We start from the raw sequence: 26,877 nt of genomic DNA, 5'->3' as shown, positions 1-26,877 counted from the left end.
GCTGGTAGTCGAACTTACGTCCTTGGAACAGCACGCGACGGTTGCTTACCGAGATAAATTTGAGCTCCTAAGCTTAGAAATTAAAGGCAAGGATAAATATACCATATCCGAAAATGGTAGAGTAAATAAACATAACATCCAGCATCTACTTGTAAATTCGTAATAATTTCAGTAATTAATCAAAATAAACTTTAAGTTAAATCTAAATTTATTTTTAATGATCGTTTGTAAAATATAGAAATTTAAGTTAGTAAAATGAACGAAAACATTGTTTTAATATTAATTAACTACAAATTATTTGGTAGTTTTTTCGAGGCCCTTGTAGCATTCTTCTTCCTTCCTCAGGCAATCGCTAAGGCTATCCGTTTTATCTATTGGTTTAAAAGATTAAATACACGATTTGAAATTAAATTAACTGAAGCTTTGTAAAACCACCTTACCGAGAAATATCTGTGTGGCTTCCAAATTTTCTTGAAGTATTATTCTCAATTTTTGAATGTAACCTTAAACCATAAGAGCATAATTTTGTTACACTAAACACACTTCAAAAGCTAACTACAGATGTCGTTTAAGGTGCAATTGTACAACTTAATACGGTCTGTATAGTTACAATACTCAGCTCTCACCATGCATATCCTCGTAACCAGAAGTAATGGCTTCATCAAGCGTGCTAAGAAGCACATCGGTCCAATTGGATTGCAGGTCCATAAATTGTTGATGATATTGGACGATATCGTCTTGTTTTTCGCTGACTTCAGTCAGGATTTCGTGGAAAGAATTTAACTTCGCCGAAATCTCGATTTCTTCTTCATCGTCCTCCTTTATATCATGGTTTTATTAATTAAACTAACCCCAATTAGGGCTGATTAAAACACTTACAAAACTTTCATGGTGCTCTGGTACATCATGATGACCGTTTGTCTGGCCTTCCGCAGCGCCTTTTACATTTTCGGGTTCGTTTTCGTTGACTTCAAGCTCTTTAACTCTGCACAATTCATATGGTTAATTTAATACTGGGAACTACATAGCTGAGCTTTACCTGTTGGCATAACGAAGAGTGTTCAATGTATGTTCGCCAGATGACATACCTGGTGACACAGTGGCGATCTGCAACGTAAATTACTAGTACTTCGAATTATGAGCCTCTCGTGTGATAAATTTACCATGCACGTTCTGGAGTTGTCACCGACAAAGGAATCCCTTAATACTTTAGTCAAGGTACTGGCGCGGAAGGGTAGATGAGCGCTCTTGAAGCTCAAGGCACGAATGCATTCTTTAAGGGCCAATAAGGACTTGTTGATTTCGGCTCCTTCCTGCCTCGTTTGCTTGTTGGCGCTCATGGTGTCCGCACCACGTTCATTCCCCGCCAAATCAATGATGTACAACTTTCCGTGAAGTGCACCGGTACTTCTGAAACCGGAAAAACACGTAAGAATTACAACCATATTAAAGTTTAGCATAGCCTAACCACCAACCTTTTCTTGAGATTTATTTGAAATATCGCATGCGATCTGGATGAGTTTTGATTCACGGCGGTGACACCCGAGGATCTTGCCGCGCTGCCGGTTTGTATCATCTTGAGGACATGCTCGACGCTTTGTACGTCGACATCCTGCAATCCGACGACTTGTACTTGTTGTTTGCCATCTTCAAGTACTCTGAGCTGGGTCTTGGTCATTAAATCGACCACACGGCCGCTGTAGATCTCGAAGAAACTGGCGGTCACCTTCAGGTTTTCGCTGGCGTACTTTTTCGACTTCAAAAGTTCAAAAATGTCCCGAGCTGCGAAGGGAATTTAATTTGAAAACATAGAATTCATTTCTTCTAACTTCTAGGCCTTTGCAATTTCACTTACTGGCCAAGGAGTAAATGCCCGTTTCGCAGACTTGTTTTCGATCCTTGAAATCGCCTCCCATTGTCTAAAACGAATGGATTTCTTGTTTTGAATAACTAAGTACAGGCTCAGAGACGCGATTCTAAAACTTACGTGCGTCTTCCCACTACCAGTCTGCCCATACGCGAAACAAGACGCCATACCGCCTTGGAAAATAGAATGGACCAACGGTCTCGCTGTGAAGCTGGTAAACACGTGGGAATGAAACGCTTAGAAACCAACATCAGTTCAAGGCTTATACTGTTAACCACTTACTGATAGACAAGTTCATTATCGGCAGCTTCATCAAACGCGTAGTCAAAACGAAATTCTTGGGTATCCAAGTACTTCATGAGATCAACCTTAATCTTGGGCTCGTGGAGAAGAACTTTGTCCTTAGTTGGGATTGACACAACATCGATTTCCTTTTGGTGGATTTCTGTTCAAAAGGGATAATTTAATTACTGAGAGATATAGTTCTTGATAATCTTAGGTAACTTTGTGTGAAACACCACAAGTTTAAAAGATATGATTCATAAGTATGACACTACCTATACTTCGTAATGCTAGAGACTTAGTGAGAGCTAGTACGAGACTGACGCGAGAATTGACTACACTCGGTTTCGCAATCCATCATGCTATTTAGTCTGCATTACTAAGTGTTTGACAGCGTCTAACCACGTGTCGCTTTACCCTGAATCTATGACCTATGTCCTATGTCACTTCATGACAAGCTCTCAGTAAACAATACAAACTTATGGAATATATCTTATGAACTTTTGGAATCACTTATGGAACCTTACCCTTTCTGTTCAAGGGCCTCTTTCGAATCGCAACACAAATTCGTCGCGCCAAAACCGCATCCGCCTTGCTTATTGGTCGGTAGGGTACCGCTTTCATGTAGTCCAGGATCATTTTTTGGAATTCATAGTTAGGGTTGCCTTTCTCCACCTTGAAAACCGGAGGTGGTTGACGAACCTCTTCCTCGTGGGTTGATAGAATTCTCGCCCCACGTCGATGTGGGTTTTGTTGCACGTCGAACATGGTCAGCCGACGGCTTTCATCCAGAGACGATGGTCCAGCTGCGGACCTTAATATACGTTTCGTAGTTCTAGACGAAACTCCACCAGTAGCGCCAGCGGTGGCGTTTTCGTACCCATCGTCTAAGGGGATGTCCAAATCGACAACTTCGGTACGAACATCGAATTGTCGCCTTTGATGGTTTCCTATAAGTTTTGTCCTTCTCTGGTCTTTTCTGGCTGCAATACAGAAGGAATTTTTAGTATATTGGGGTATACAATAGAAGGGACACAAACATTTTAATTTGGGGCATAGTTGCAAGTAACATAACCTTCCGGTCTTTGACGGTGTATTTCATTAAAGTATAATACCTATCATAAAACCATTTTGTTTTATATTGATTTTACGTTTATTTTGAAATATGTTTGACTTGGATATCTCAAAGTAATGAAAATTAAATGCGAAATGTAATATGATGCCAGAATGAGATAACTCAAGAAGGATGACACTATGTATCCTCTTAATATTTCAGTTATGTAACATGATTCTTTCCTTTTGTTTGCACTCCTACTCAACAAACTTCAAATGAGCATCGCATCGTGGGGCGAATTTTATAATTCTTTGGTACTAAATCACAAAAATCTGCACAAGCGCATGTGCCTTGGCAAAGAGTTAAGAGTTAACAGAGGGAATGATACGGGAACTATTATCGCGTATATGATTCGGTTAAGTAAGCTAGCTCAAAATATTCTGATGTTGGGAAGAATCAAGTTACAATTATCCCACTTTCGAAGAGAAGTAACATATACTTCAGATGATGATAAGTAATTTTTAGCTTGTATACCCCAAAGCAAAATTATACAAAGCTAAGTAAAATTTCAACATGAAAAAGACGTTTAGTTTACCTCTGGTGTTTGTGGCGGCACTCGCCCCTGCAGATTCAGTATTGGGTCGGTTCAGTTCGAAAATAACGTCGAAATCGATCTACCGCGTTAAGAACGGTAAGTGTTATTAAGTTCCTCAAGGTTGCGCAAACCTTAATGAAAGTAGCTCACTTCTTTTCCTTTGGATTCACCATCTTCGTACCACTGGACCGAAAACATTTTTCTGTCTTCGTAAATACCGATAATCTTCGCGTCATGAACTCTACCTAAAGTTTGAATCACAATATCAGTAGCCATGAAGGTCACCGACGAATGCACAAAAGCCTGAACTTTGTAATTTTAAATCAAACCAGCAAAGTTTCTACTACCAAAGCACAATGTGCTTTGAGGAACACTTTAATAACGACCACGACCCCCTATCTTTAGACAAAGATCTCTTCGAAAAAACCATAAAAGAAGAAGTGCAGTTTACAGGGCAACTTTTTAAATTGATAATAAAGTTTAGCACCCTCAAATCAGCTAAAAACGAATGTAAACCATTATCGGAAATAGTTTTTGAACCACCAAAAAATCTATTGTTTTAAATAGTAGTAACCTCAACCTAACACTAAAACTCGCGTGCCTTCTGACTAATTTCAAGATGTTGAACACGAATATCGACAATCCAAAAAAGTGCCCGTTAATTCCCAATGAAACAGATTCTAGATCACACCCGTCTCATGTCTAACTTTAAACAACGAGTTTTGTATGATTGTTTAAGTACGAGGACACTAATCTGAATTGATTTGCATACCGTATCAACAAAGCTAACACTCAGTTTTAATATATCGTTTAGAATTTATAAAACCCATTGCAAAGATACAACTTAACTGAAGTCCCAGATAGGCACTTAAGGTCGAAGATTGGCACATAACCATTTTAACTTACCATCACTACGAGCTATTTTAACTACGTCCTGTTCCCTATACTGTCTTCCTGGTCCAGCAACGTTGGCCATTTTTAAAATTAACTACGGTTAAAATGGCGTAAGGATTCAAAAACTAGGATCACGTAAAAATAATCACGGTACAGTTACAATGTTACTCACAACGCGCTGAATGAACTACAATGCGCTGTTATGAAGTATTACAGACTATATATAGACAAAGTCACGTGTTAATGACTCAACAAAGAGCCTATGCTATTTGAACCCCCCCCCCCTCAAATTGGCCTATTATTCACCTAAAATAATAATAAAAAAAGTGGAATTTCAACTTAGATTTTCATATATATTTTTAATAACGTAAAAAAGTACTACCGTTAAATCTTGACGAAGGTCAATTTTTGAAATCAAGAATACATATAGCTAATAAGAATCGTTGCGCCCCCATATCTCCCATGTTAATTTCAAAGCGGGTTTTGTGGGCATACCGGGTTTGAGAACTTACTGTCCGTCACGTCTCATGAGTTTGACGTCATTCTAACTTTGATTTTATTGGTTGGTAACAACGCCAGTTCCTAGGCGCTCGCTAGGTGCAACGTGCAGCGAGATAGATTATTCGTGAGGTGAAATTCGCCATACATAATGAATAGTCTAGCTAGCTCTTCCCACAAAATCCGCATAGATACGTTAAGCAACTGGTCAATTCCTATTAGCTGTATGTATTCCTTGTTGAAATATTTTTGGACTAAAAAAGTTGGTTTGTGTGTGCAAAGAAAAATTCTAGATGAATAGCCTGCAAACTGTTTCAATGGATCACGTTACAGACGGGGGTAGAATCTGTTGCTGGGAATTTGAACCTCCCCAAACCAAAGGGGGGTTGAAGCTGGCAGCTTTGGCAAGGCATTTATCAATTTCCGTCCTTAGTTTTTCATTTATTTGTTATTTTTTCCCCCAAGTATCCGGTTCACCGTATTTCGACCAATAAGAGGGCAGAAAAAAATGCGCGCGCACAGCGGAAGCTTAGAGGAAAACTTTCAAAGCGAGAACACTCCAGCCAAACCTGCTAGTCCTTTGCCCAAACACAGACGCGTCATACAAGCATCCAGACACAACAAATTGCTAATTTACCAGTTGCGCATTGTCGATATCATCATATAATAATAATAATAATAATAATAATGTTTATTTTTCAGTAAAAAAATAAATTCCACTGAAGGCAACCAGATTAAGGACAAGTCCCATTATCGCACTGGTTGCCAAGACAAGACATACAAAAATTAAATTAGAATAAATTAAATTAAAACAAAAAGAACAATTTTTAAACATGGTACCGCTTTTGTTTGAGATAACAATCAAGTTCATTTTTAAAAGTATAAATTGTCATAGAACATCTAATGTTAAAAGGAAGCGCATTCCATTGTCTAATAACACGATTAAAAAATGAGTGTAAAAAAGCATCACATCTACATTTAGAAATATAAAAAGTTAAGCATTCATGCCTCTCGTTAATACTAATATAGTCTAAAAGGGGAAAATAATAGCATCCGTTAATGATTCTAAACAAAAAAATTAAACCAGCTTTTTGACTTAACAAATACATTGGCAAAAAATTCAATTGTTTCAAACGAGTACTATAATCCAATCTTACACGATTGCGATTCATTGGAAAATTTATATAAGGTTGACCAAGGTAAAAGGATGTAAAATAACGCAAAACCCTCTCGATAGAATCTATATCTTTCTTTAAATAAGGTGACCAGACCTCTACACCATATTGTAGCAATGGAATAACCAGAGCATTAAAAGATATAAGCGACGCTTTCGAACGTCCAAACGTTCTACGAATCAAACCAGCTATGCGACGGGCCTTAGCGGTTATATAAATAACATGGTTAGACCACTTAAGGTCACTTGAGAATATTATACCAAGCAATTTACACTTGAAAACACGAGGCAAAGAAAAATCATTAATCTTATAATCATAATTTAGTACATTGCGACGCCTCGTAAAAATTATGAAAGAACACTTTTTAATATTTAAATTAAGCAAATTAAGCAAACCCCATTCAAAGATTGCGTCAATGTCACTCTGAAGAGTTACGGAATCCTGCAGTGTCCTAATAGCACGAGATAAAAAGGAATCATCTGCATATTGCCAGAGAGTGCTTTGTGCAGATATGCTCATCGGAAGATCATGAGCGTATAAGTTGAAAAGTAGTGGTCCCAAAATAGAGCCCTGAGGTACCCCAGAAGTAACAGGAAGAAAACTCGAGGATTGACCCTGATAGACAACCCTCTGCATTCTATCCCTCAAAAAATCCGAGACCCAGAGCAAGGAATTACCACCGATACCTAGAGCCTGTAACTTAGAGACGAGACGATCATGGGGTACAGAGTCAAAGGCTTTCTTCCAATCAAAAATTACTACGTGTACGTCAGGAGGATTAATGGTGTCAAGGGTGAGAGCCCAAGAGTGGAAAGCTTGTACAAGCTGAGTTGTACAGCTAAATCCTTTACGGAAACCAAACTGACGCTCGGGAAGAACATTATTTTTTGAGCAAAACACGAGGAGATTCTCACAAATAATAGATTCCATTACTTTACAAAAGACGGAAGAAAGTGATATTGGTCGATAAGATTCCAGCTCTGAACGACTCAAAGAACCACCTTTATAAAGGGGTACTACATTGACCTTCTTCCAGGCATCAGGTAGTTTACCTAATCTATAAGAGTAGTTAAAAAATTCTGACAAGGGTTTAGATATGCTCGTACCGCACAGTTTAATCATTTTAGTAGAAACCCTATCGGGCCCAGACGAAGAACTGGACTTTAAGCGTGCTATAGCAGCAGCAACGGAACCGGGAGTAAAAACGAGATCTGGGTCCCTAGTCGGATTAGGCAATGAAGCAACATTAAGAGGGATTGAGTCAGACTTATTGAAGCAAGATTGAAAAAAAGAGTTAAACATTGTCGCAATCGAAGAAGCGTCAGTGACAGGGGTATTATCAATATTCATAAAGTTCGGTATAGGTATTCTAGTTTTGCGAGCGACAAACTTCCAAAACTTATCCGGTTTGTCCTTAATCTTAGAGGACAAGTCATTCACGTAATCATTAAATTTAGAGCGAGTTTTAGCTTTTATCAAATTACAGGACCGTCTGTATTTAGCTCTGTTAGCCTCAGTTGGCTTAGACTTAAAAAGTTTGTATAAAGTTCTTTTGACATTAGCAAGGTGAACAATATCACCAGAAATCCATGGCTGCCGAAATCTCTTTGAGTATACCGTCCTTGAAGGAACACTGTCCTTAAAACAAGACCAAAACAATTGTAACCAAAAGTCCCATGTTTGATTAATGTCCTCGCTAAACGCTAAATGCCACGGAGCATGCTCTATCAGGCCATTCAAGCCCTTCACATCAGCGCGACTCAACTGTAGAACTTCCGTGGATGAGCTTCTTGGCGTTGCACGTTCACAAGCGATTAGACCAGTCACCGCATCATGATCGCAACCAGGAAGATTATCGATTGTTTTAACTTCCTTAATGAAGCGACGTTCATTAATGTAAACCAAGTCAAGAGTATTGCCAAGTCTAGTGCTATCAGAGACAACTTGGGTTAGACCGAGATTGGATACGCATTCATAAAAGTCCAACGAAGGTAGACTATCTGGGACAGGTCTATTAACACCAAGGCATGCCATGTTGAAGTCACCGAACAAGACAAAGATATCATGACTGTTAATAATATCTGTTATCTCACTGAGTAGAGAACATAAACTCAATATGTAGTCTTGGGTAACCGGAGGGGGGACATAAACGCAACCAAAGAGAATTGATCTTGAGTCGCATTTAGCGGACGAAAAAACGACTTCAAGACGTTTGCCAGAGGCAGTCTTATATAGTTCATTATCAATGACAGTCTCGACAGGCGAGAGATTTTGGCTAATAGCCAAAAGAACTCCACCACCCCTAGTTTCACGATCATTACGAAACACTACATAGTCTTCAGTAAAGAACTCAGTACTAGAAATATCCGCACTAAGCCATGTCTCAGTAAGTCCAATAACATCGGGTAAGTTCCGTTCCACAAAAACTGATAAGTCGAGAAATTTATTTTTTAAACTTCTTACATTCGCCACATGAAAAGAGATCAGCGATCTTGATCTCTTTGTACTTCTGTCAGCGTTAGTATTGAGAGACCTCTTATCTTTATCGCCAGAGGTAAATTCAGTGAAAAAAGAGTCATTCAAACTTGGTAAACCACAATTCAAACACACGAAGCCAGAGTCCTCAAGATGAAGAGATTTTTTTAAAACATTCGAATAAACACACTTGACGTGAAAGTCGAGATCACACACACTGCAGCGAAAACGTTTCTGAGGCTTACGAAAAGACTTGAGGCAGACTTTACAACGACTCTTAAGAGTAGGTCCCGGATTCACCTCAATATCGCCCGATAAAATCAGAATAATGGAGACAAAAGTTAACTTACTGCACTGGCTGCATAGAGGCTTAATAGTCAAAGGTTTACTCTTAACAAATTGATGGCCATTGAAAGTAACGACATCAAAACAATGCGACGTAGCCGAAATGCGAAACGCAGGAATAGCACGTTCACACGCAAGAGAATTAACTGAGCCTTTGAGGCAAAAAAACGGTAAAATAAACATTAACGCAATACACACTCCGAAGAGACCGGTACCGCGTTTCGTCATATTGATAAGATATCACGGCTAGAAAATAATAATTTGAATCATTAAGCGCAAAATTTGATTAGGATTCTATAATTTTAATATACTTTCATCACTAGATATAATTTGTTGTCGTAATACATTAAATAACACATGTGATAAAATAATTCCGATTGTTAACATTTGCAATTGCTTTTCTGTCTAAATTGTACATGGAAAATTTACATAGAAATCAGAGATTTAATCGTCAACGTAACAGTTTAGTGCCATAAGGAAAGACGTGTTCAGTTCAAATCGATTGATTTCTTTGTATATAGAATTTCTTTTTTAATTGGTTAACAAAGAAATTAAAACCAAAGTATCTTCCTGTTAAACTGTAGTATTTTTAGATAGTTATATATTTATTTATATTTATTTAACTGTGTTGTTTGGTGGTCATTCGCAGGCCAATTTGCTGTCGAAACTGGACAGGGCGATGGCGAAGGCTTGTAGGCAGCAAAGTGGGTAGCCGTAATCCATCGTGAAGACATCCTCGGAGACGCGACCGAACTGCATAACGATGTAATCCACTGTGAAATTAAATGTTATTTAAGTTTGATTAAAATTTTATACGTCTCTAAACTTATTCAATAAATATCTTTGCATGTTGATAAATTCGCACATTTCTCTGATAATTAACTGAGCAATTTATAAATAAATTAATTTATCTGAAAATTAACTGAGCAATTTATAAATAAATTAATTTATCTGAAAATTAACTGAGCAATTTATAAATAAATTCATTTATCTGATTTATTAACTGAGCAATTTATAAATAAATTAATTTATCTGAAAATTAACTGAGCAATTTATAAATAAATTCATTTATCTGAAAATTAACTGAGCAATTAATAAAATCCATTAATTTTTCTGATAAATCACTGACCAATTAATAAAATCCATTAATTTTTTCTGATAAATCACTGACCAATTAATAAAATCTACAATATTCTCTGAAAATTAACTGAGCATTTAATGAAATCCCCTAGTTTATCTGATAATTAAGCAAACGATTCATGAATTTTGTTTAATTTGTCAAATTACTAGTCGCATTAAGTTTAGTTTCCAATGGATCATTTCGAAAATTACTTATTGAGAAATCATCTAGGTAATTTCTGAAATAGCCTATTGCGCTCGCGAACGAATCCCCGTGCGATAAAAGGCGCAAAATTTTGCAACTAAAATATTTCGTGCCTTGTGAAAATTTTACGCTTCACCAATCACGTACCATCATTGTCGTGAACAATTTGAAAATTTTTAACCGACGCTTGCGTCACTCTTCCATGGAAATTCAATACATACGATTGAGTGTCTGAAAGTACAAAACCAACAAAGAATGAACATGGAGACTTAAATCTAGGTATTTAATTATAATGTTAGGATATTACCATCATTCCAAACTGGCGTCTTATTATGGAGTTCCAACATATTTTCCATGACACCGTTTTGCCACCTTTCAATTAGACGATCGTTCTCCTGTTAAATAATTCAATACAAACCAATTAAACATTGCGTTATTTGACAAGACACCAATACATAAGCGTGGTAAACGTCACTCTGGACACGAAGGCGATTCACTTTCTGTTAGCTCTATCAGAAGGGGATAATAGAAGAAGGATGACACTCCGTATCCTCTTAAAATACATTAGTTATGTAACATGATTCTTCCCAGGCGAGGGAGCCCTTTTTGTTTGCTCTCCCGCTCATCAAACCTCACATGGGCATCGCACCTTGCTAGGGTGAATTCTACAACTGTTTTTGGTACTAAATACCCAGCAATCTCTCATAAACCTTGATTATCTTGACGTGGGACAAAAATCTACAAGAGCACGCCCCTTGGCAAATAGTTAAGAGCTAATAGAGTAATGATGAGGGAACTATTTATCGCGTATCTGATTCGATTTAGTAACCTTGTGCACTCCAAATGTAAAGAGATGTTGGGAAGAATCATGTTACAATTCCCCCGCTTTGTGGTGGTACACTTCTCTCGAAGAGAACCATTACATGCTTCTGGCTCTATTGGCATTTACGTATGGGGTCACTTTAAGCATGAAGTACTTACGCTCAATGGCCTGATTTCGACTCGCTTGTGTTCCGCAGTCATGGCAGGCAAAATTACCGTCATTTTCCGGGGACCTTTGAACCCTAATACGTTGGTCTCCTAAAAAGGCAAGATACTTTTGTAGAATCCGGTATTTATCTATATTAAAATCTACTTGAAATAACGTACATATATCACAGCAGCAATTTCACTTCTGGCACCAGATTTGTCATCCGACGAAGTGGACAGCAACGCTCCGGATTTTCGAGGACTTATTCCGTTATCGTACACCGTGAATGCTGTTCCCAATAGATTTGATCTACAATTTGAAATAGACTTTTTATAACCAAGTGACTTAAAATATGTGTAATAGACAAAATTGTCTTCAATTCAATATGGTAGCAGGGAGAAAAAAGTGTCTTTAATCCAATGGTACCAAGAAAAACCAATTGTCCGGTATTCGATTGTACAAACAAGAAAAACTGGTCCCCTATTCAACTGTACAAACAATAAAAACTGGTCCCCTATTCAAATGTACAAACAATAAAAACTGGTCCCCTTTTATTCCTGAAGGTACTATGGACAGAAATGGATTATCATATACCGACAATTTTACTAACCGGACTTTCCCGACGTAAGAATCTCCACCTCTGGATAAATCAGTCGGATCGACTGATATCAGGTAATTTGATGTGGCACTTTTCTTCCTCTTACGGGAAGCCAGCAAAAATACCTTCAATAAAAATGAAAATTACTCATCAATCAACGATAAGTAAGTCAGTTGTAAGTTAGCAATCACAATCTAAGTTTCTACCAACCTTTTTACCATCGCCTTTCTCAAGATGTAAATAGTAAGTGGGAAACAATCCTCTGTCAACTCCTTTCTTATCCCTAGTGATTCGACAACGAACTGTCTGTCCTTGAGGACAAGGAGTGGTGATGAATTCTGGAATGTTCTCTAGCAAATCTTCAAGGGGTCCGGAAGATGAGGCTCCACCACTTTCCGTCTTGTCGTCACCTTCCGATAGCGTGACCAGTCCAGAGTCCCTGATTTGAACCATTTGATTCGCCGGTGTTTGGCTTTTCGCCACCGTACTCAACCGGTTATTTTGGACCGTATCCTTTGATTTCTTCTTCGCTGGGTCAACACTGTCCTTAAGTGGCTTGCTTTCGAGGTCTTCTACTGTTTGACTTTCGTCAAAGTTAAGTCTAGTTGACATTTTCAGGCCTTCTAGTTTGCGTTCAAGATCAACTCCTACAAATTGAATAACATTGAATATCAAAATTACAACCCAATTGAAGAATTTATTTTGAGCATAAAGTTGAGGTTGCATTTTAGGCAGAATTTTGTCCTGACTGACTAATAGTCAACGTCCGGCCCAAACGGCTTTACCTAGGCCTAAAAGGCTGAAATTTTTCCATGTACGCTACTCTTAAGCAGTAAGCATGCATTAAGAAATATTCTTATCCAATCTTAAAAAATGGCGCCCAGAAGCGTAAAAAACAGTTTTGGAATAAACCTTCGCCAATTTCCCTTGTAGTCAGTACACTGGTTCCCTATATCCATAAGTAACATAATAACCATAAGTATGACAATTAGCCAAAACTAACTAAAAACCTATTTTCGGACCTTTTACGTCATCATAAGTTCGCGCCCAGCACAGAGACCCCTAGCGGTGGAAAATGAAGCGACTTCCGCCTCATATTGAAAATCCGGTTCAGAGTTTTAAAGAGACGCCATTGAAATTTGAGTCGACGGTCCTAAGCCTTGGTTATATAGTTGATTTGTATTGACTTTTTACCGAGTTTAGCGCGACCACATTACGAAGTTGAAAATTGCATTGGGTAGGTTTAGTTACCGAATATTTAGACTTCAAAAGGCTTATCATTTTTGGTGCTGAAATTTCCGACTTTCAAAGTGAAACATACAAACACCGCGACCCCGCGAGCTTGTACAATAAATAGCAGACGAGCTATTTCCGACACAAATACGTTCAAGGAGAAGGTTTATTGTGATTGGCTAATATTGTAGAACTATGTCATTCGCCAAAGACCAGCATGAAGTACTCGACGGGGTTGCAAGTCCTGGCCTGATGTAAGTGAGAGTGTCAGTGTTGATTATAGGTTTCATTTTGAAATTTGCATTATTACAATAGGAAGAGTCATACTTATGTTTATTATGTTACTTATGCTATATCCTATAGACCAGTTTTATGGCTTTTGGGGTTCGATTTGCCGCCATATTTTAAAATGGCGACAATAAATATAAAAAAAACTTTCTTTATGGAATAAAGCTTCGAGCGTTTCAACCGATTTCATTAAAAATATACTATACTAGAGGGGGATAAAGGCTTTCAAGGTTCAATATTCCGCCATCTTTCAAAATGGCGACCATAAATATAAAAACCATTATGGAATAAACTTTCGAACGTTTCAACCGACATCAACAAAAATTTATCATACTGGTTCACTATGTCCTATAGAGGGATTTATGGCCTTTGACGCGAAATTTTCCGCCATCTTTAAAAATGGCGATCATGGTGGGCTGAAAAATGTCGTGACAAAGTTTGCTAGTTTTCAAAATAAAATACAATAGGTCTCTGAAACTGAGTAGACTCTAAAACAGTGTCAACATTTCATCCAATTTCGTTTAATTTGCTACGAAATTTAGTTGTAACTAAATTCGTAATTATTTCTAAAGAGTACTCCTTATTTCCCATGGCACTTGAAGATCTAATCGATCATGACTGTAAAATCACGCGACTTAGCCAGTGTTTTCAAGCGCGGTATGATAAGATATGCGTAGGCCGATGGACGTAATGCATAAATTATGGACATTAATTTCCGATAATGTTGATATTTCGATTCGGTCCATTTATACTGAAGGTCTCGGAAAGGGCCACGCGCCCCGTATATCCCAATTGCTCAAGGAAGCCTTTGCAATGCAGAAGCAGCCCATTAATTCTAAAACCAACTGCATAATGTACACGTACGACGCTTTTCAAGCAAATTTCAGAAACACTTCACGCTTCGATATCATATAACGTAATCAAAAACCAATAACTAGAAGTAATAGAACTAACTCCGTGAAAAATACGTCAATACATGACGCTATGCGCTGTAATTCCTATTGCACATTTTGAAGGTTATATCAATAGCCATAAACAGTTTCGAAGAAGAGCTATCAGCGTACTACTTTCACGTTCAGATATGTACTAGGTAACAAATGGAAATAAAACAACAGAAAGTGAATAGGTAGGTAATCGTAGGCGATGTGTGATTCGTATCTATGTAAGAAAAGTTCTGACTGATAATCAAGGCCCAGGTCAAACACCTTAACATAACTGACTCTTAAGTAGTAGGTACAATCTAAGAAAGATTTACCTTGAGTTCGCGGCCATCTTGAAAAATGGCGGCTATTCAGATATGAAAAACTTGCCTTATTTATTATACTGGGTGATATCTATGTATACTTTTACGGACTTAATGGCGTTTGGGGCAAATTAACGTGCCTAGCTACGCCATCTTTTAAAATGGATTCCTTGAAATGTTCTGAGAGCTGGCTAAGAAACGCTGGTGGGCCATGTGCGGCAATGAAGGTCTCCCAGAGTACCTTGGGCACACCCCCTACATATGGCAGGGAATTGTTAAGTGCTGCCACCCAGCTCCATTCAAAAACAGAAGCTAGTTCTCACGAATTAGCTTTTATTTTTTAAGACACAGGGCGCATTGTCGACGTCCCTACCAAAACTACACTGAGGATGCTTGGAGGACTTCGATACTGTTAGATTGCTATTGAATCTCTCACCCAAATTGAATGTCAGCAAACCCCGTGTCCCTTGCCGTGCAGCTACAAATCGACAAATCACTAGAATACCACATGGTTCTCGAAAATGACTTCGAGTAACGAACTTCTGTTCGTATGGTAGCGAAGTGAAAGGTTTAATATATGGTCCCGTATCAAATTATATTTCAACGCTAATCTTCCCTAAGTTGTATCGGGAATCTCACGGAAGGAAAATTGGGTTTTCCCGCGAGTTCGCCCAACGAATTAGTCTAAGGGCAATTATTTCCAAGCCCCCTCTTCCAGTCCCCTTCGACCAAAGTCCGCTAATATAAAGTCCCCGTGGATTCCCACTCTAGTTTAGACGGATCATTGATTTACGCCGACCAATGCCAGCACGTGCAACAAACCATTCCTTTTCCCAAGGTACACGTGCATGCATTGAAATATTTGGATTTGCCAAAGTAAAATAACACGTTTTTGGGATTATAAAGAAGTGCATTGAGATTATAATATTTGCAAATCAGAAATATGAATGAAAAGCGCTCAGGGGTACTCCTTTCAATTTTGCGAATGTGAACTTTAACCTCAAAACTACTCTAATTACATGAGGCGATTTTGAGTTGAAAATGTAACTCCTATGACATTTTGTACCAAGAATTATGTAGCATTGTCTTTCAGATATACCAGGGATTGATGTAATTTTAGAAGCAGGAATAGAGAACAGTTAGTATTTACTTCAGTCCGACTCATAGCCCAGTATAGAGCCCCTCCCTCCAACACGTAACGAACAGTTTAAATTATCTTATTGGCTCACTTAAACCCTACGTTATGATGACGTTGCTGACAGGGACGGCGAAAATACGTAATCCCTTTTTACCTCTGTATCTATGACCCCGCCTCTTCTTTCATACCCCCTCCGTCTCGTGGAAGGGGGTCCGGGACTTTGACGCGTGCCCACATTACTCTGTTCTCCATTCCTGCTTCAGAAATTACATCTATCCCTTGCTATACCTAATTATATTTATCAAAAATTGCTTAGTATGGCCAAGGGCAAAATGTCATAGAACATCTTGAATCAAGTGTCACCGTTAACAATAAAGTAATGATTGCAGTGTTTTACGGATGGTCCCTGAAATTTAACTAAGAAGCTGAAAGTCACTGTTAATTTAAATAAGGGGTCATCCGTAAAACACTACAAAAATCCTAACTTGTGCTAGGTGGTGTATGTCCGTCCCTTGTGGTGTCAAAATCGTCTGGTCAGAGACGTTACATAATTTTAACCTCAAAATTGATGGTTTCCCATAGAACCATCTCACTGTCCTATCGCACTTTACGTAACATCATCCCTCACGTTAAAGATTAAACATAACTCATAATTAGCACGTTTCATCATTAACCAAACCCATCCACAAATAACGAAGATAAAAGATCGTTTCCACAACCATTAATAACAAGATATGGTCCATAGCTTGACACATAATAAACAAAGGAAAAACGGAAACGAACCTAATCAGTTTTCACCATCAAAATCGGGACGTAGGCAACAGGTGATTCTTTCCAGGTACAATTTACTAAGCCTAACCTATCACGCTATAACATAGCGTAGAAAAATCGATACGATTTAGAGAAGACCGAGGTCACGGTACGCGGAGCGCTGGGAAGACATCGGAAGTCTTTTTGAACGATCAGTACCAAAAGAAAGGGTAATCGAAATATTTTAAAACTTCAAAACTTTTGGGGAAAAACTTTTAGATTGATTCTGTTAGAAAAAAGGCCATTATGGTACGAGATTTTTTTCTTTTGTTCTAAACTGAACCTTCCTTAATGTTCTATCCGAGCTAGCTAGCGGGGAATCTCTAGAACGATTTCATCCCGGTTGAAAATCGAGAAATAAAAGATTCGGTAGAGCAACAGACCCCCGCTATTATTGATCGAAGTTTTCAGGGTTATACTAAAAGATACGTTTGCGCTTGTTATCCCGGAGTATGATGACGCGACTACTATAACATTTGCGTTGACTGACATTCAAAGCGACGTTACCGTTACCACCTGTTACTGTGCTGTATATGTGCTTTTACATATAGGTGAACTTGAAAATTAAAATACAAGTGTATTCTGAATATCAGATTTGAACAGTAGTTAAGCAAGAAATATTGTTGCTGCGTGGATTTAATGCTAACGATGATGAGAACGGTGGTATTTTTTTGCAAAACGAGATCAGTGAGTGGGCTAATAATGAAGAATGTAATCTAAGCTTTGTCTATGAAGGGATGTACACACTGTGGCTTGTTAACAGGTGGGTCCCTTTAAAATGCATAGAGATACCACAGCCGAGGGGGTAGACACTTGAGAACTCAGGTGTACAATATGTCTTGAACTCAATGTACTGTCAAAGCTGAACTCTGAGTTCCGAAGGCTTTGAACTCAATGCACTGTCAAAGCTGAACTCTTTTCAACTCAGGTGTACACAGAGATCCAAAGTGTCTACCCCCTCGACCACAGCTAACCAACAGCGCCCTATACTAACTTAGATTAAACATTGTGTTGACATTTATTCAAAGTATCTAGGTGGGTTTTAAGGGAGGGGCTAGACTAATCATTATCTATGATAAGTTTTGCGTCACGAATTATTTATTTCGCGGTATGTTGAACATTGCGCCCACTCCTGACCTCGTATTGCTACGTCACAGTCATACCATCTCGCGACTTTATTGCCCATGCGCTAGGAATATAAGCAGACGATCAACCAATGAAACGACAGACGTCAGAATTATGAGGCGTGACCGAAAGCACTCAAGCCCCTCCCACAAAACCCGCATTGAGATTAATATATGATATATGAGGCACAACGATTTCTCTTTGAATAAAGGCCCAATCATAATAAAATGCGCAGTCTCTTGCGCACAATAGACACTAGGACAAAAATTACATTTAATAAAGTACTCACCAACATCTTGACCCAAAATTGACTCGTCTTTCATACTATGATTTGTATGCAAGCTAGTCACAATCGAATCTGGGTTGTTCGAGTTCATGGTGAATTGCATAGGACCGTCATATCCTAATTGTTAAACGTCCATTTAAAAACATCACTACACACTATGAAAGTTAAAGCAAACTTACCATGAAGATTGTTGTTTAAGTTGTTTTTCTTCAAAGACTGTTCGAGAGCGCCACCGCGTGTGTCCAGAAGTAACTTTGCCGCTTCTTCTTGTTGGGCAGCGGATGACCACCATGTCTTGGCCGAAGCTGGTCGATTATCCGATGCTTGAACCATGGCTGGAGCTTGACGCTTCTGCCGTTGTTTGTGCTCCAACAACTCCCGCTATAATGAAAGAAAATCAAGTTTACTTATCTGGGTTTTTTTTAATTAAGGGCTTCAATGCGAATTGGGTCCTCGGCAAGGATGAAATTGAAGTTTGGAACGTGACTAATCAGTTAGGGAAAGAGGTTTACTTGGGAGGTGACCTAAGGGTGACCTGGGGTCAAAGTCTTCACCGACGGACACGGGACAGTCCGCACATGTAGGTCGTCGACATGTGTCGCATGCCCTCAAACTTTGTCGCCCAGAAGCGTGGCTTACAAGAGTTTGCTACACTCCTGGCTGAAGGGTCATTTGCTATTACGAATTATGAAAAATGTTTAAATACAAATTGGTATTTAACCTATTTATTTAAATGAAAACTAGTGGCATATTTATTTTCAGTGAATTTTAACTTTCAAATTCTGATACTCATATTGAATGTTAGGTAGTTGATCTATGACCCAGGGTATTTGAGGTCATAGGTCACCCTGTTTACAGCAGAGTCGGTTTTTTTCGCATACACAATAATCTAATTTATTTATTTAAAACATAAACAAACAATTAAGTTCATTAAAGTTGAGGTTACTGTACTTCTTTTAAACCTATTTTGAAATTTATAAACAATGAATGCAACTGACTACAGAAAATGCATCCGGAACCGTTGAATAATTAGCATAATGTTTGAGGTCAAAGTTCACGATGTCTAAGGCGAACTCTCATTTGTCGCACGTACAACAGAAAGAATTAAATTAAACGTAAACAAGTTATTTAATTCAAATCGGCTTCATTGTACTGTAATCTTTAAAATATATTATCAAACTCACAAACATGAAATGCAATTTATTTTGAAATATACGCACTAGCTATAATTATTATAATATTGCGTTTTAAAAAGCGGTCAATTCTAGGCCTATATATAGACTTCAGGTTTAGCATTTAATATTTATGAGGGAAAATATTTTAATATAAAGTATCATGCATATTTTTGGAACAGCGGCGAGACGAGTCTCGATGAAAAATGGTTTCTTCTTGCATATACTCTTGCCAAAGGGTGCTTATAAAATCAGATTGAATTTTTATCCCGTCCTATGATGGCATACAATGTATTGCAAATCTCTTACTAAGGCATATACTAGCAGTGCATGGCAACTCACTATTTGATTGATCGTCTTCAAAGTTAAGTGGCGTTGCTTCACTTTACCGGCTAACACGGCCAAAGCTTTAGTTTCGTATACTGAGATATGAGATTACAGTGAAACTAATATATTTGTTTCCCTAATTATGCGTAGTAGTAGTAGTAGTTGTAATAAAATAATGTTGGTTTATTGTGTATATAATAACAGAGATAGATTTAATTTTAAAAGTAGGAATGGAGAACAGAGTAATCTTGGCGCGTGTCAAAGTCCCGGACCCCCTTCCACGGGACGGGGGGGGGGGGTATGAAAGAAGAGGCGGTGGGTCTTAGCGACGGAGGTAAAATGAATTGCGTATTTTTCGCCCCGTCCCCGTCAGCAACGTTATCAAAACGTAGTTTAAAACTGAGCCAATAAGGTAATTTCAACTTTTCGCTACGTGTTGAAGGGTGGGGCTCTATACTGGGCTATGAGTAGACTGAAGTAAATACTAACTGTTCACCATTCCTACTTCTAAAATTAAATTTAACCCTGGTGAAAGTAATGGTAGTAGTTGCAGTATTAGTAATATTAGCAGAAGGGAATAAGAGAGAAGGGACACACTTTATATCTCCATAATGCTTTACACTCGTAACAACAGTCTTACTAACCTCAAATCAACTACCCTTCACTGATTGGCTATCTAACTTCTGTCTTAGCTGTGACGTCAGATAAGAAGGTGACGTCTCGGTTGACGAATAAAAAGTAGTTTTGTTTACAACTTTACATTGAAGGAGATAAAAATGGGCGAATTTCATGTTGATAAACGAAATCAAGATGTGCAATTAGTTTAGATGCACGGGAATTGAGAACATACCAAAATCAGATAATTCGAAGGTAATAAATAGATGAAATCTAATTATTCTGAATTAAAATAAAAAAATAAAAATTAGTTTCAATAAAATACAAACATGAGGTTATAATTACACATGAACGAAACATCGACAGCCCTAAGCCTTTGGAGAATGAAAATCTAGCAGACAAATAGGCCGCCTGATACCGCGGAGAACTTAAAGAACTATATTTGCAGTAAATTGGTTAAAAGCTGTGTACTTGCGCAAAGTTTTCGCGGTTTTCTTGAGGTTGGTCGGACTCTCGTTACCATAGCAGGCTCTAATGTCTCCCTTCTCGCTTATTCCCTTCTGATATTAGTTGTAGTAGGAAATGTAATATTAGTAGTATAAATATTAGTTGTAGTTGAGAAGTAAAAGTGATAGTCTCCTATACCGTCTCACTTTGGAGATTCATTATACCTCGAAAACCAACTTGTTTCTGGGTTAACCCCTTAAAATTTGAATATCTTTTCTGGTTCTTCTCAAGTACTTTACTAGAGGAGGGAAGTCGGAAAAAATTGAGTAGGGTTCTGAGATTACACTTTTTAAAAGATAGTATAAAACCAGGGTTAAACCCGAGCGAGGGTTAAACCAATTGATGTAATTTCTAAAACTGATTTCAATCTACTAATTTATAACAACCGAATAGAAGTTCAGTGAAATGTAAATCTAAGAATTTCTAACATTTCAATAGTTGCAAACATTCCGAATTTTTTAACGTTTAAATAAAGGTTTAGTGAACTGCAAATTTTAACATTTTGTTTTGAACACTAGTTGAACTACAACTAATGATACTTAACTTTCAAAAATGTGGTTAAATTTGTGTACTTAAGTGAACCACTTGCAGTAAATTACCTTAGCCCACTCTCTCTTCAAGTTTTCAACATTAGTTAGCATGAATACATTGAGCTACTACGAATTATTGTGTAACCATTTCACTCAACGTACTTACGCTGATATTGTGGGAGGAGTTAAGACTAATCATTATGTATGATGAATTTTACACTTTGCACCTTGCGCGAGCCTAGCCTAGGAAGTCACTTTGCTAGCAACCAATGAAATCGCAGTTATGAGCCCGGCCCACAAAACCCGCATAGAAAATAACATGGTAGACACGGAGGCACAATAATTCCAAGTAGCTGTATACATTCCTGAAGTTATTGACGTTCAATTTCACAAAATGCACTTGAACTTGATCACTACCTGATGTCACGTGTTAGCAATTAGCACTACATTGCCTCAACTGAATTGACCAGCCTCTCTTTATCCTTACAAATGAAGTGTCTCTCCCTATAAAAAGTATTTCCGATAACAACAGCTAAAAAGTCCACTTTACGGAGAAAATAGCGGAGCCTTTTTGATTAATGAGTTCCAGGGGTCGCTTTAGTTCAAAGTGGCTACTCGGGCCTTGGTCATGCATACAACATTCTTAAGCCTCGCTTACTAGGGAGTAGGGAATAAGTTTAAAGGGCCCGAGAGTAGTTTATACCCTAATGACTTGAGATATGTAATCAGGGAAGGCGATGGTCAACGCGCCTTTGCTTGTACTGTCAAGTGAAATGGGTTTTAAGTATAGTTTATTTATGTTGTATCTTCAGGGCATTATCCCTTGCGAACAAAAAAATATTTCCCATAGGATTTCTTTGAAGTTTCAACCTATATCATGAGTTACATAATAAAGCAAAGTATGATATACACTTACCATTGGTGTAACACCAAATTTCTTAGAACATTCAAGTATATTCAAAAGGCCCATTCACGTTTGGTTAAGTTAATTAGATACGTGTCAACGACTACCTAAAAGATTCGCCGGCTTAGTTTAAAATTTGTAAGTTTCGTTCATCAGTTTCAAGATGGCACCACCGATCGTTAGCTCACTCGATCAAGCTAGTTTTGATTGATAACAAAGTTAACCATGCACTTATGATGGTGAAAATTACGTTCAACCAGGGATAGATTTAATTTTAGAAGTAGGAATGGATAACGGTTAGTATTTACTTCAGTCCGACTCATAGACCACGTAACGAAAAGTTCAAATTATCATATTGGCTCACTTAAACTACGTTTTGATGACGTTGCTGACGGGGACGGCGAAAAATACGTAATTCCTTTTTACCTCTGTCGCTATGACCCTCCCGCCTCTTCTTTCATACCCCTCCGTCCCGTGGAAGGGGGTCCGGACTTTGACGCGCGCCTAGATTCCTCAGTTCCCCACTCCTACTTCTAAAATTAAATCTATCCCTGGTTCAACTCCGTAACTACCGTATCTCATTGATTGTCATACTTATTGCTGTTAGTTACTTAGGCTTCAATGTACACTCAGGTCCATAATGTTTACTACCTATCTATATCGGCACTGTCCAGGCAAGCAAGCCTTGTTTTGGTAAAAAGCCTGAATTTGATGTTTTTAAAGCTAAGCATTGAATTTAATCCTTAGGGGTAAACAGTCGTAAATAATATACTTTGGGGTATCAACATTCAAGACTGAAGTAAATAACCAAAGTTAGGCATCTTGCACCTTCTCCCTAATAAACTAGATATCACTTCTTGCCTTTACTAAATAGTGTTAAAATGGTTCTATTGATTTCTCCCAGCTTTGATCTCTCCGAAGGGTAGAAAAATTCCAATTTGGCGATATTTATCAAATATTTTGGAATCCATTTCTATATAAAACGTGTTCCAATTTATTTCGTTTCATCGTTTAAAAATCGATAATGATTTTAGTATGTGCTGTCCATTTATGTAATAACGTCCCTGGGTTGAAAATAACTGCGAAATGAATTCCCTCAGGGACAGATATTATTTGTAGGAGATCCCTGGCTGGCTAACATGGTCCCAATTTCCTCTCTCTCTCTTTCCTAATAGTTCCTTTCTCTTCCGGGAGAGAGGGAGAGAGAGAAAAAGAGTAAAAATCCCTGGGAGAGATAAAAAATATCGTTTAAAGAAAGTTCCAACCCTTTATGATTAATGGATCAAATACGGACACGCTAAAAAAATATCCATGGGTATTTTCCAAATATAGGAGAATGCACTACCGTTGCCAAGAATAAATTCGGGTTACTAAGAATATACAGACACTAAAATTCTAAACACGTCTATAGGCATTAATAATTTTTTTTTTAGTGGACAAAGACTAGCATAGGTAAAGTAAATGTTAAGAGAACAAAATGGAATGACTGAAGTCCCAGATATTAAAATTTTTCAGTTTAAAATCATGATTATAAAACCTCAATTATTTAAAAAAATTATTGAAGATAGAGCTAGCGCCACCTAGAAGTGGTTTTGCGAAGTATTATTTAAAAATAACGAGCGAAACATCTACATCATCATCATCTCCTTCTTCTTCTTCCACACACCTGGTCAAACTAATAACCCATCTTATATACGATGTGGCTAAAAAATACTTTTCTTCGTTTTTTCACCAAAATTTGATTTGCCCAAAATATTTTATTATGAAATTTTGCATTATTTTGGAAAGAGCACGTGCAAGGACATAGTTTTCATTTCAAATTACTTTTTGGTATTATTTTAAAACTAGCAGCAAACCCGGCGTTGCGCTTCAGGACTATTGTGTCGCTGTATGTTCAATTGCAACAATTGCAAAGTTTGTCTAAAGGATATCAGTTCATTTGCCAATATGATTGATGAGACGCTGGCAAAAGTAGTGAACACGTGAGCGGGAGTTTCTGGGTGAGTTTTAAACTTTGGCGCGAAAAGTTTTGGTTTGAGTTTGTGATGAATTCAAGGCCGCCATATTGAATTTTGATGACGTCATATGGTGACATCTTGGATTTTGATCAAAATAGGTATAGGTACCACTACTGGCAAAGGGGTAAAATTTCCCCTTAATAAATTCCACCCTGCACTTAGATCTCCCCCATTTTGAGGGACAACGGAAGAGCCATTCTCAAGCTCTCATGTTCAAAGTGTAGAAATTCATGAAAATACTTGAAACATGGCAACTTGTCATTTTAAGCATTGCGAGGATGAACTGCAATGTTTTCCTTGATCAATTTGGACTACATGGAAGCCCACGTAATAACAAAATATTTTCAACCCATTTGCCTTTAACCATGGTACAATCTGAAGGTAAAAATGAAACAGATCTTTATAGAGTTAGATAATGGTCTCGATCTTGTAGTAATCGTTTTTTGGGGAAAACGAATGGTTTTGAGTTATTTTCTAGCACTCTTTTGGGTACCATATTTTACTTTGTTTAGTTGTTTCCTTTTCCCTTTCGAACATGGACCCTTTCAACTAGGCATTCCAGCTAAGGTATCACAGCCCTTGGTAAGGCAATCATTTTCATCAAGGTACGACATGTCTAGGATCGCGTGCAACTCGTCTATGTGGCAGTCTCCGGGTCGTTAACTAAGCGATGAAAAGAAACAGTCGTTCAGTTGACGCTATACGTACTTCAGTTTGTCAAATGGCACAGAAGGAACCGTAATTTCAAATCCATTTATATATAAGAGTTAAAGCGCGATTTCGTGAAGTTAAATACGAAGTAAGCATATGGTTTAGTTACATTATTATAATTCTACAACCATTTTTCATTTAATAACAAAAAAAATTCAACAAAAAGTTTCACTATGTCTTCCTTTGAAGATTTCAAAGTTCAAATTCTCTTCTGACTTCAAGCAAAATATATAAATAGTAGACAGTGAAGCACAAAGCCAAGGGTAAGCGATAATCACGTGATTCACAATCATTGCCTCTGAGCTATAAGTAACTATTCCTTCCCTTTGGTTAAATCAGTCATAGCAGAAGGGGATAATAGAAGAAGGATGAGACTTTGTATCCTCTTAATACTTTTGTTACGTAACATGATTCTTCCCAGGTTCACCATTTTGGTTTGCTCTCTCTCGCTCATCGAACTTCGCACCGTGCTAGGGTGAATTCTATCATAACTGTTTGTACTAAATCCTCAGCAATCAACCCACAAACCTTGATTGTCTTGACGTGGGACAAAAACACACAAGCGAATGCGCCTTGGCAAATAGTTAAGCCTTCGCTAACAGAGTAATGATGAGGGAACTATTTATCGCGTATGTGAATCTGTTATCTATCTTGCTATAATAAATGATTTAGCTGATGTTGGAAAGCATCGTGTTACAATTACCTAGCTTTGTGGAAGGTACACTCCTCTCGAAGAAGAGAACTATTATATACTTCTGGTTGTAGGCTTTGCATGCGTGGTCAGAATTTAAAATATTCTGAGAAACACCTTTATCGTGTGATAAATATAAAAAGTTCTCTATCAAAATATACTAAATACTAACGCCTACGTCAAACAGAGATCAAAATAACAATGTTTCAAATAAAAAGAAACCATATTTTAGCTAACTCTTTAAATATAAAATGAATGAATCAATTAATCAATAAATAAAGAAAGAGTACTGTATTTCCAGATGATACACACCCAAATAATCAATACACGTTCAACGGAAATAATTGGTTCTAAAAAAAACACCCCATTACCAACATCGGGAAAAATTATGGATTACCCATTTATTCTGTCTTAAACACTTATGTTCTTTAAATACCACGCAAATTTCAATGTCAATCATTGCCACCCTTTTAAAGAAGTACAGACTCGCTTTGAAAGAAGGCCTATTTTGCTTTTAAAACATCTATTGAGTTACAATAACCATAGTGAAACTATAACTAACATCAGAAGTATATAATACTTCTCTTCAAGAGAGGTGTACCACCACAAAGCGGGAGTGGTAATTGTAACATGATTCTTCCCAACATCAGCTAAAACATTTGGAGTGCACAAGGTTAAGAAACCGAATCCCATACGCCATGTAAATAGTTCCCTCATCATTACTATATCTCAGGGTTAACTATTAGCCAAGGCGCATGCATGCGCTTGTACGTTTTTGTCCCAGCCACGTCATGACAATCAAGGTTTGTGGCTTGATTGCTGAGGATTTAGTAGCATACAGAAATTATAGAATTCACCCTATAGGTGCGATACCCATCTGAACTTAGTTTGTTGAGCGGGAGAGCAAACAAAAAGGGTATGAGCCTCGCCTGGGAAGAATCATGTTACATGACTAAAGTATTAAGAGGATACATAGTACCATCCTTGTTCTATTATCACCTTCTGTTATTACCCCTTCTGTCTCACCAGGAGTTGATTGCTTCTACCAAAGCTAGTTTTAATTGGAGAAAAATGAACAAGTTAATTGGGTTTACGAAAATTCATTTATTTGGAAACGCATCTAATTAACTTTGAGGGTCAAACTTATTATTGTTACGTTGTTTATGGTAAAACGAAATAATTTAATTTCAAAATGATCGATT

The 26,877-nt window shown here is 37.7% G+C and overlaps 2 protein-coding genes across 6 annotated transcripts in view; both read right to left on the bottom strand.

Moving 5' to 3' along the window:
* Positions 1–190: 190 nt before the first annotated feature.
* On the bottom strand, positions 191–4,855 carry LOC149709425 (kinesin-like protein KIF2A). The gene is made up of 14 exons (XM_089863609.1): positions 4,705–4,855; positions 3,949–4,043; positions 3,799–3,877; positions 2,677–3,132; positions 2,150–2,312; positions 1,988–2,078; positions 1,856–1,919; positions 1,476–1,782; positions 1,164–1,410; positions 1,040–1,107; positions 880–985; positions 627–819; positions 441–503; positions 191–371 (listed from the first exon to the last, which is right to left on the bottom strand). Exons 1-14 carry the CDS (start codon positions 4,772–4,774, stop codon positions 295–297), a joined length of 2,079 nt encoding a protein of 692 aa, XP_089719735.1. The 5' UTR covers positions 4,775–4,855; the 3' UTR covers positions 191–294.
* A 4,611-nt stretch (positions 4,856–9,466) lies between these two features.
* Positions 9,467–26,877, bottom strand: part of LOC149709417 (protein king tubby 1-like) — a 168,426-nt gene continuing 151,015 nt past the window's right edge. For 4 of the 5 annotated variants that reach the window (XM_089864759.1, XM_089864756.1, XM_089864758.1 and 1 more), the window contains 9 exons: positions 18,380–18,581; positions 18,204–18,317; positions 12,288–12,724; positions 12,090–12,202; positions 11,659–11,788; positions 11,491–11,589; positions 10,817–10,904; positions 10,657–10,740; positions 9,467–9,958 (listed from right to left, as the gene is read on the bottom strand). In XM_089864759.1, coding sequence (XP_089720885.1) covers positions 9,825–9,958; positions 10,657–10,740; positions 10,817–10,904; positions 11,491–11,589; positions 11,659–11,788; positions 12,090–12,202; positions 12,288–12,724; positions 18,204–18,317; positions 18,380–18,533 — 1,353 coding nt within the window. In that variant the 5' untranslated portion in view covers positions 18,534–18,581 and the 3' untranslated portion in view covers positions 9,467–9,824. Of the gene's footprint in view, positions 9,959–10,656; positions 10,741–10,816; positions 10,905–11,490; positions 11,590–11,658; positions 11,789–12,089; positions 12,203–12,287; positions 12,725–18,203; positions 18,318–18,379; positions 18,582–21,420; positions 21,478–26,877 lie in introns of those variants that run through there. The other variant, XM_089864757.1, reaches the window with a different exon arrangement.

Source organism: Phalangium opilio, unplaced genomic scaffold, assembly GCF_054372755.1.
Source record: "Phalangium opilio isolate 3A_F unplaced genomic scaffold, DU_Popi_V2 ptg000013l_1, whole genome shotgun sequence".
In the NCBI taxonomy this organism is placed as follows: domain Eukaryota; kingdom Metazoa; phylum Arthropoda; class Arachnida; order Opiliones; family Phalangiidae; genus Phalangium; species Phalangium opilio.
This window is presented reverse-complemented; position numbering and strand designations above follow the sequence as displayed.

Coding starts and splice junctions, on each gene's coding strand:
- LOC149709425 (XM_089863609.1), bottom strand. CDS start 4,774: ATGGCCAACGTTGCTGGACCAGGAAGACAGTATAGGGAACAGGACGTA. Junction 2,079..2,149: donor GATAATGAACTTGTCTATCA/GTAAGTGGTTAA, acceptor CGTGTTTACCAG/CTTCACAGCGAGACCGTTGG. Junction 986..1,039: donor ACTCTTCGTTATGCCAACAG/GTAAAGCTCAGC, acceptor TGAATTGTGCAG/AGTTAAAGAGCTTGAAGTCA.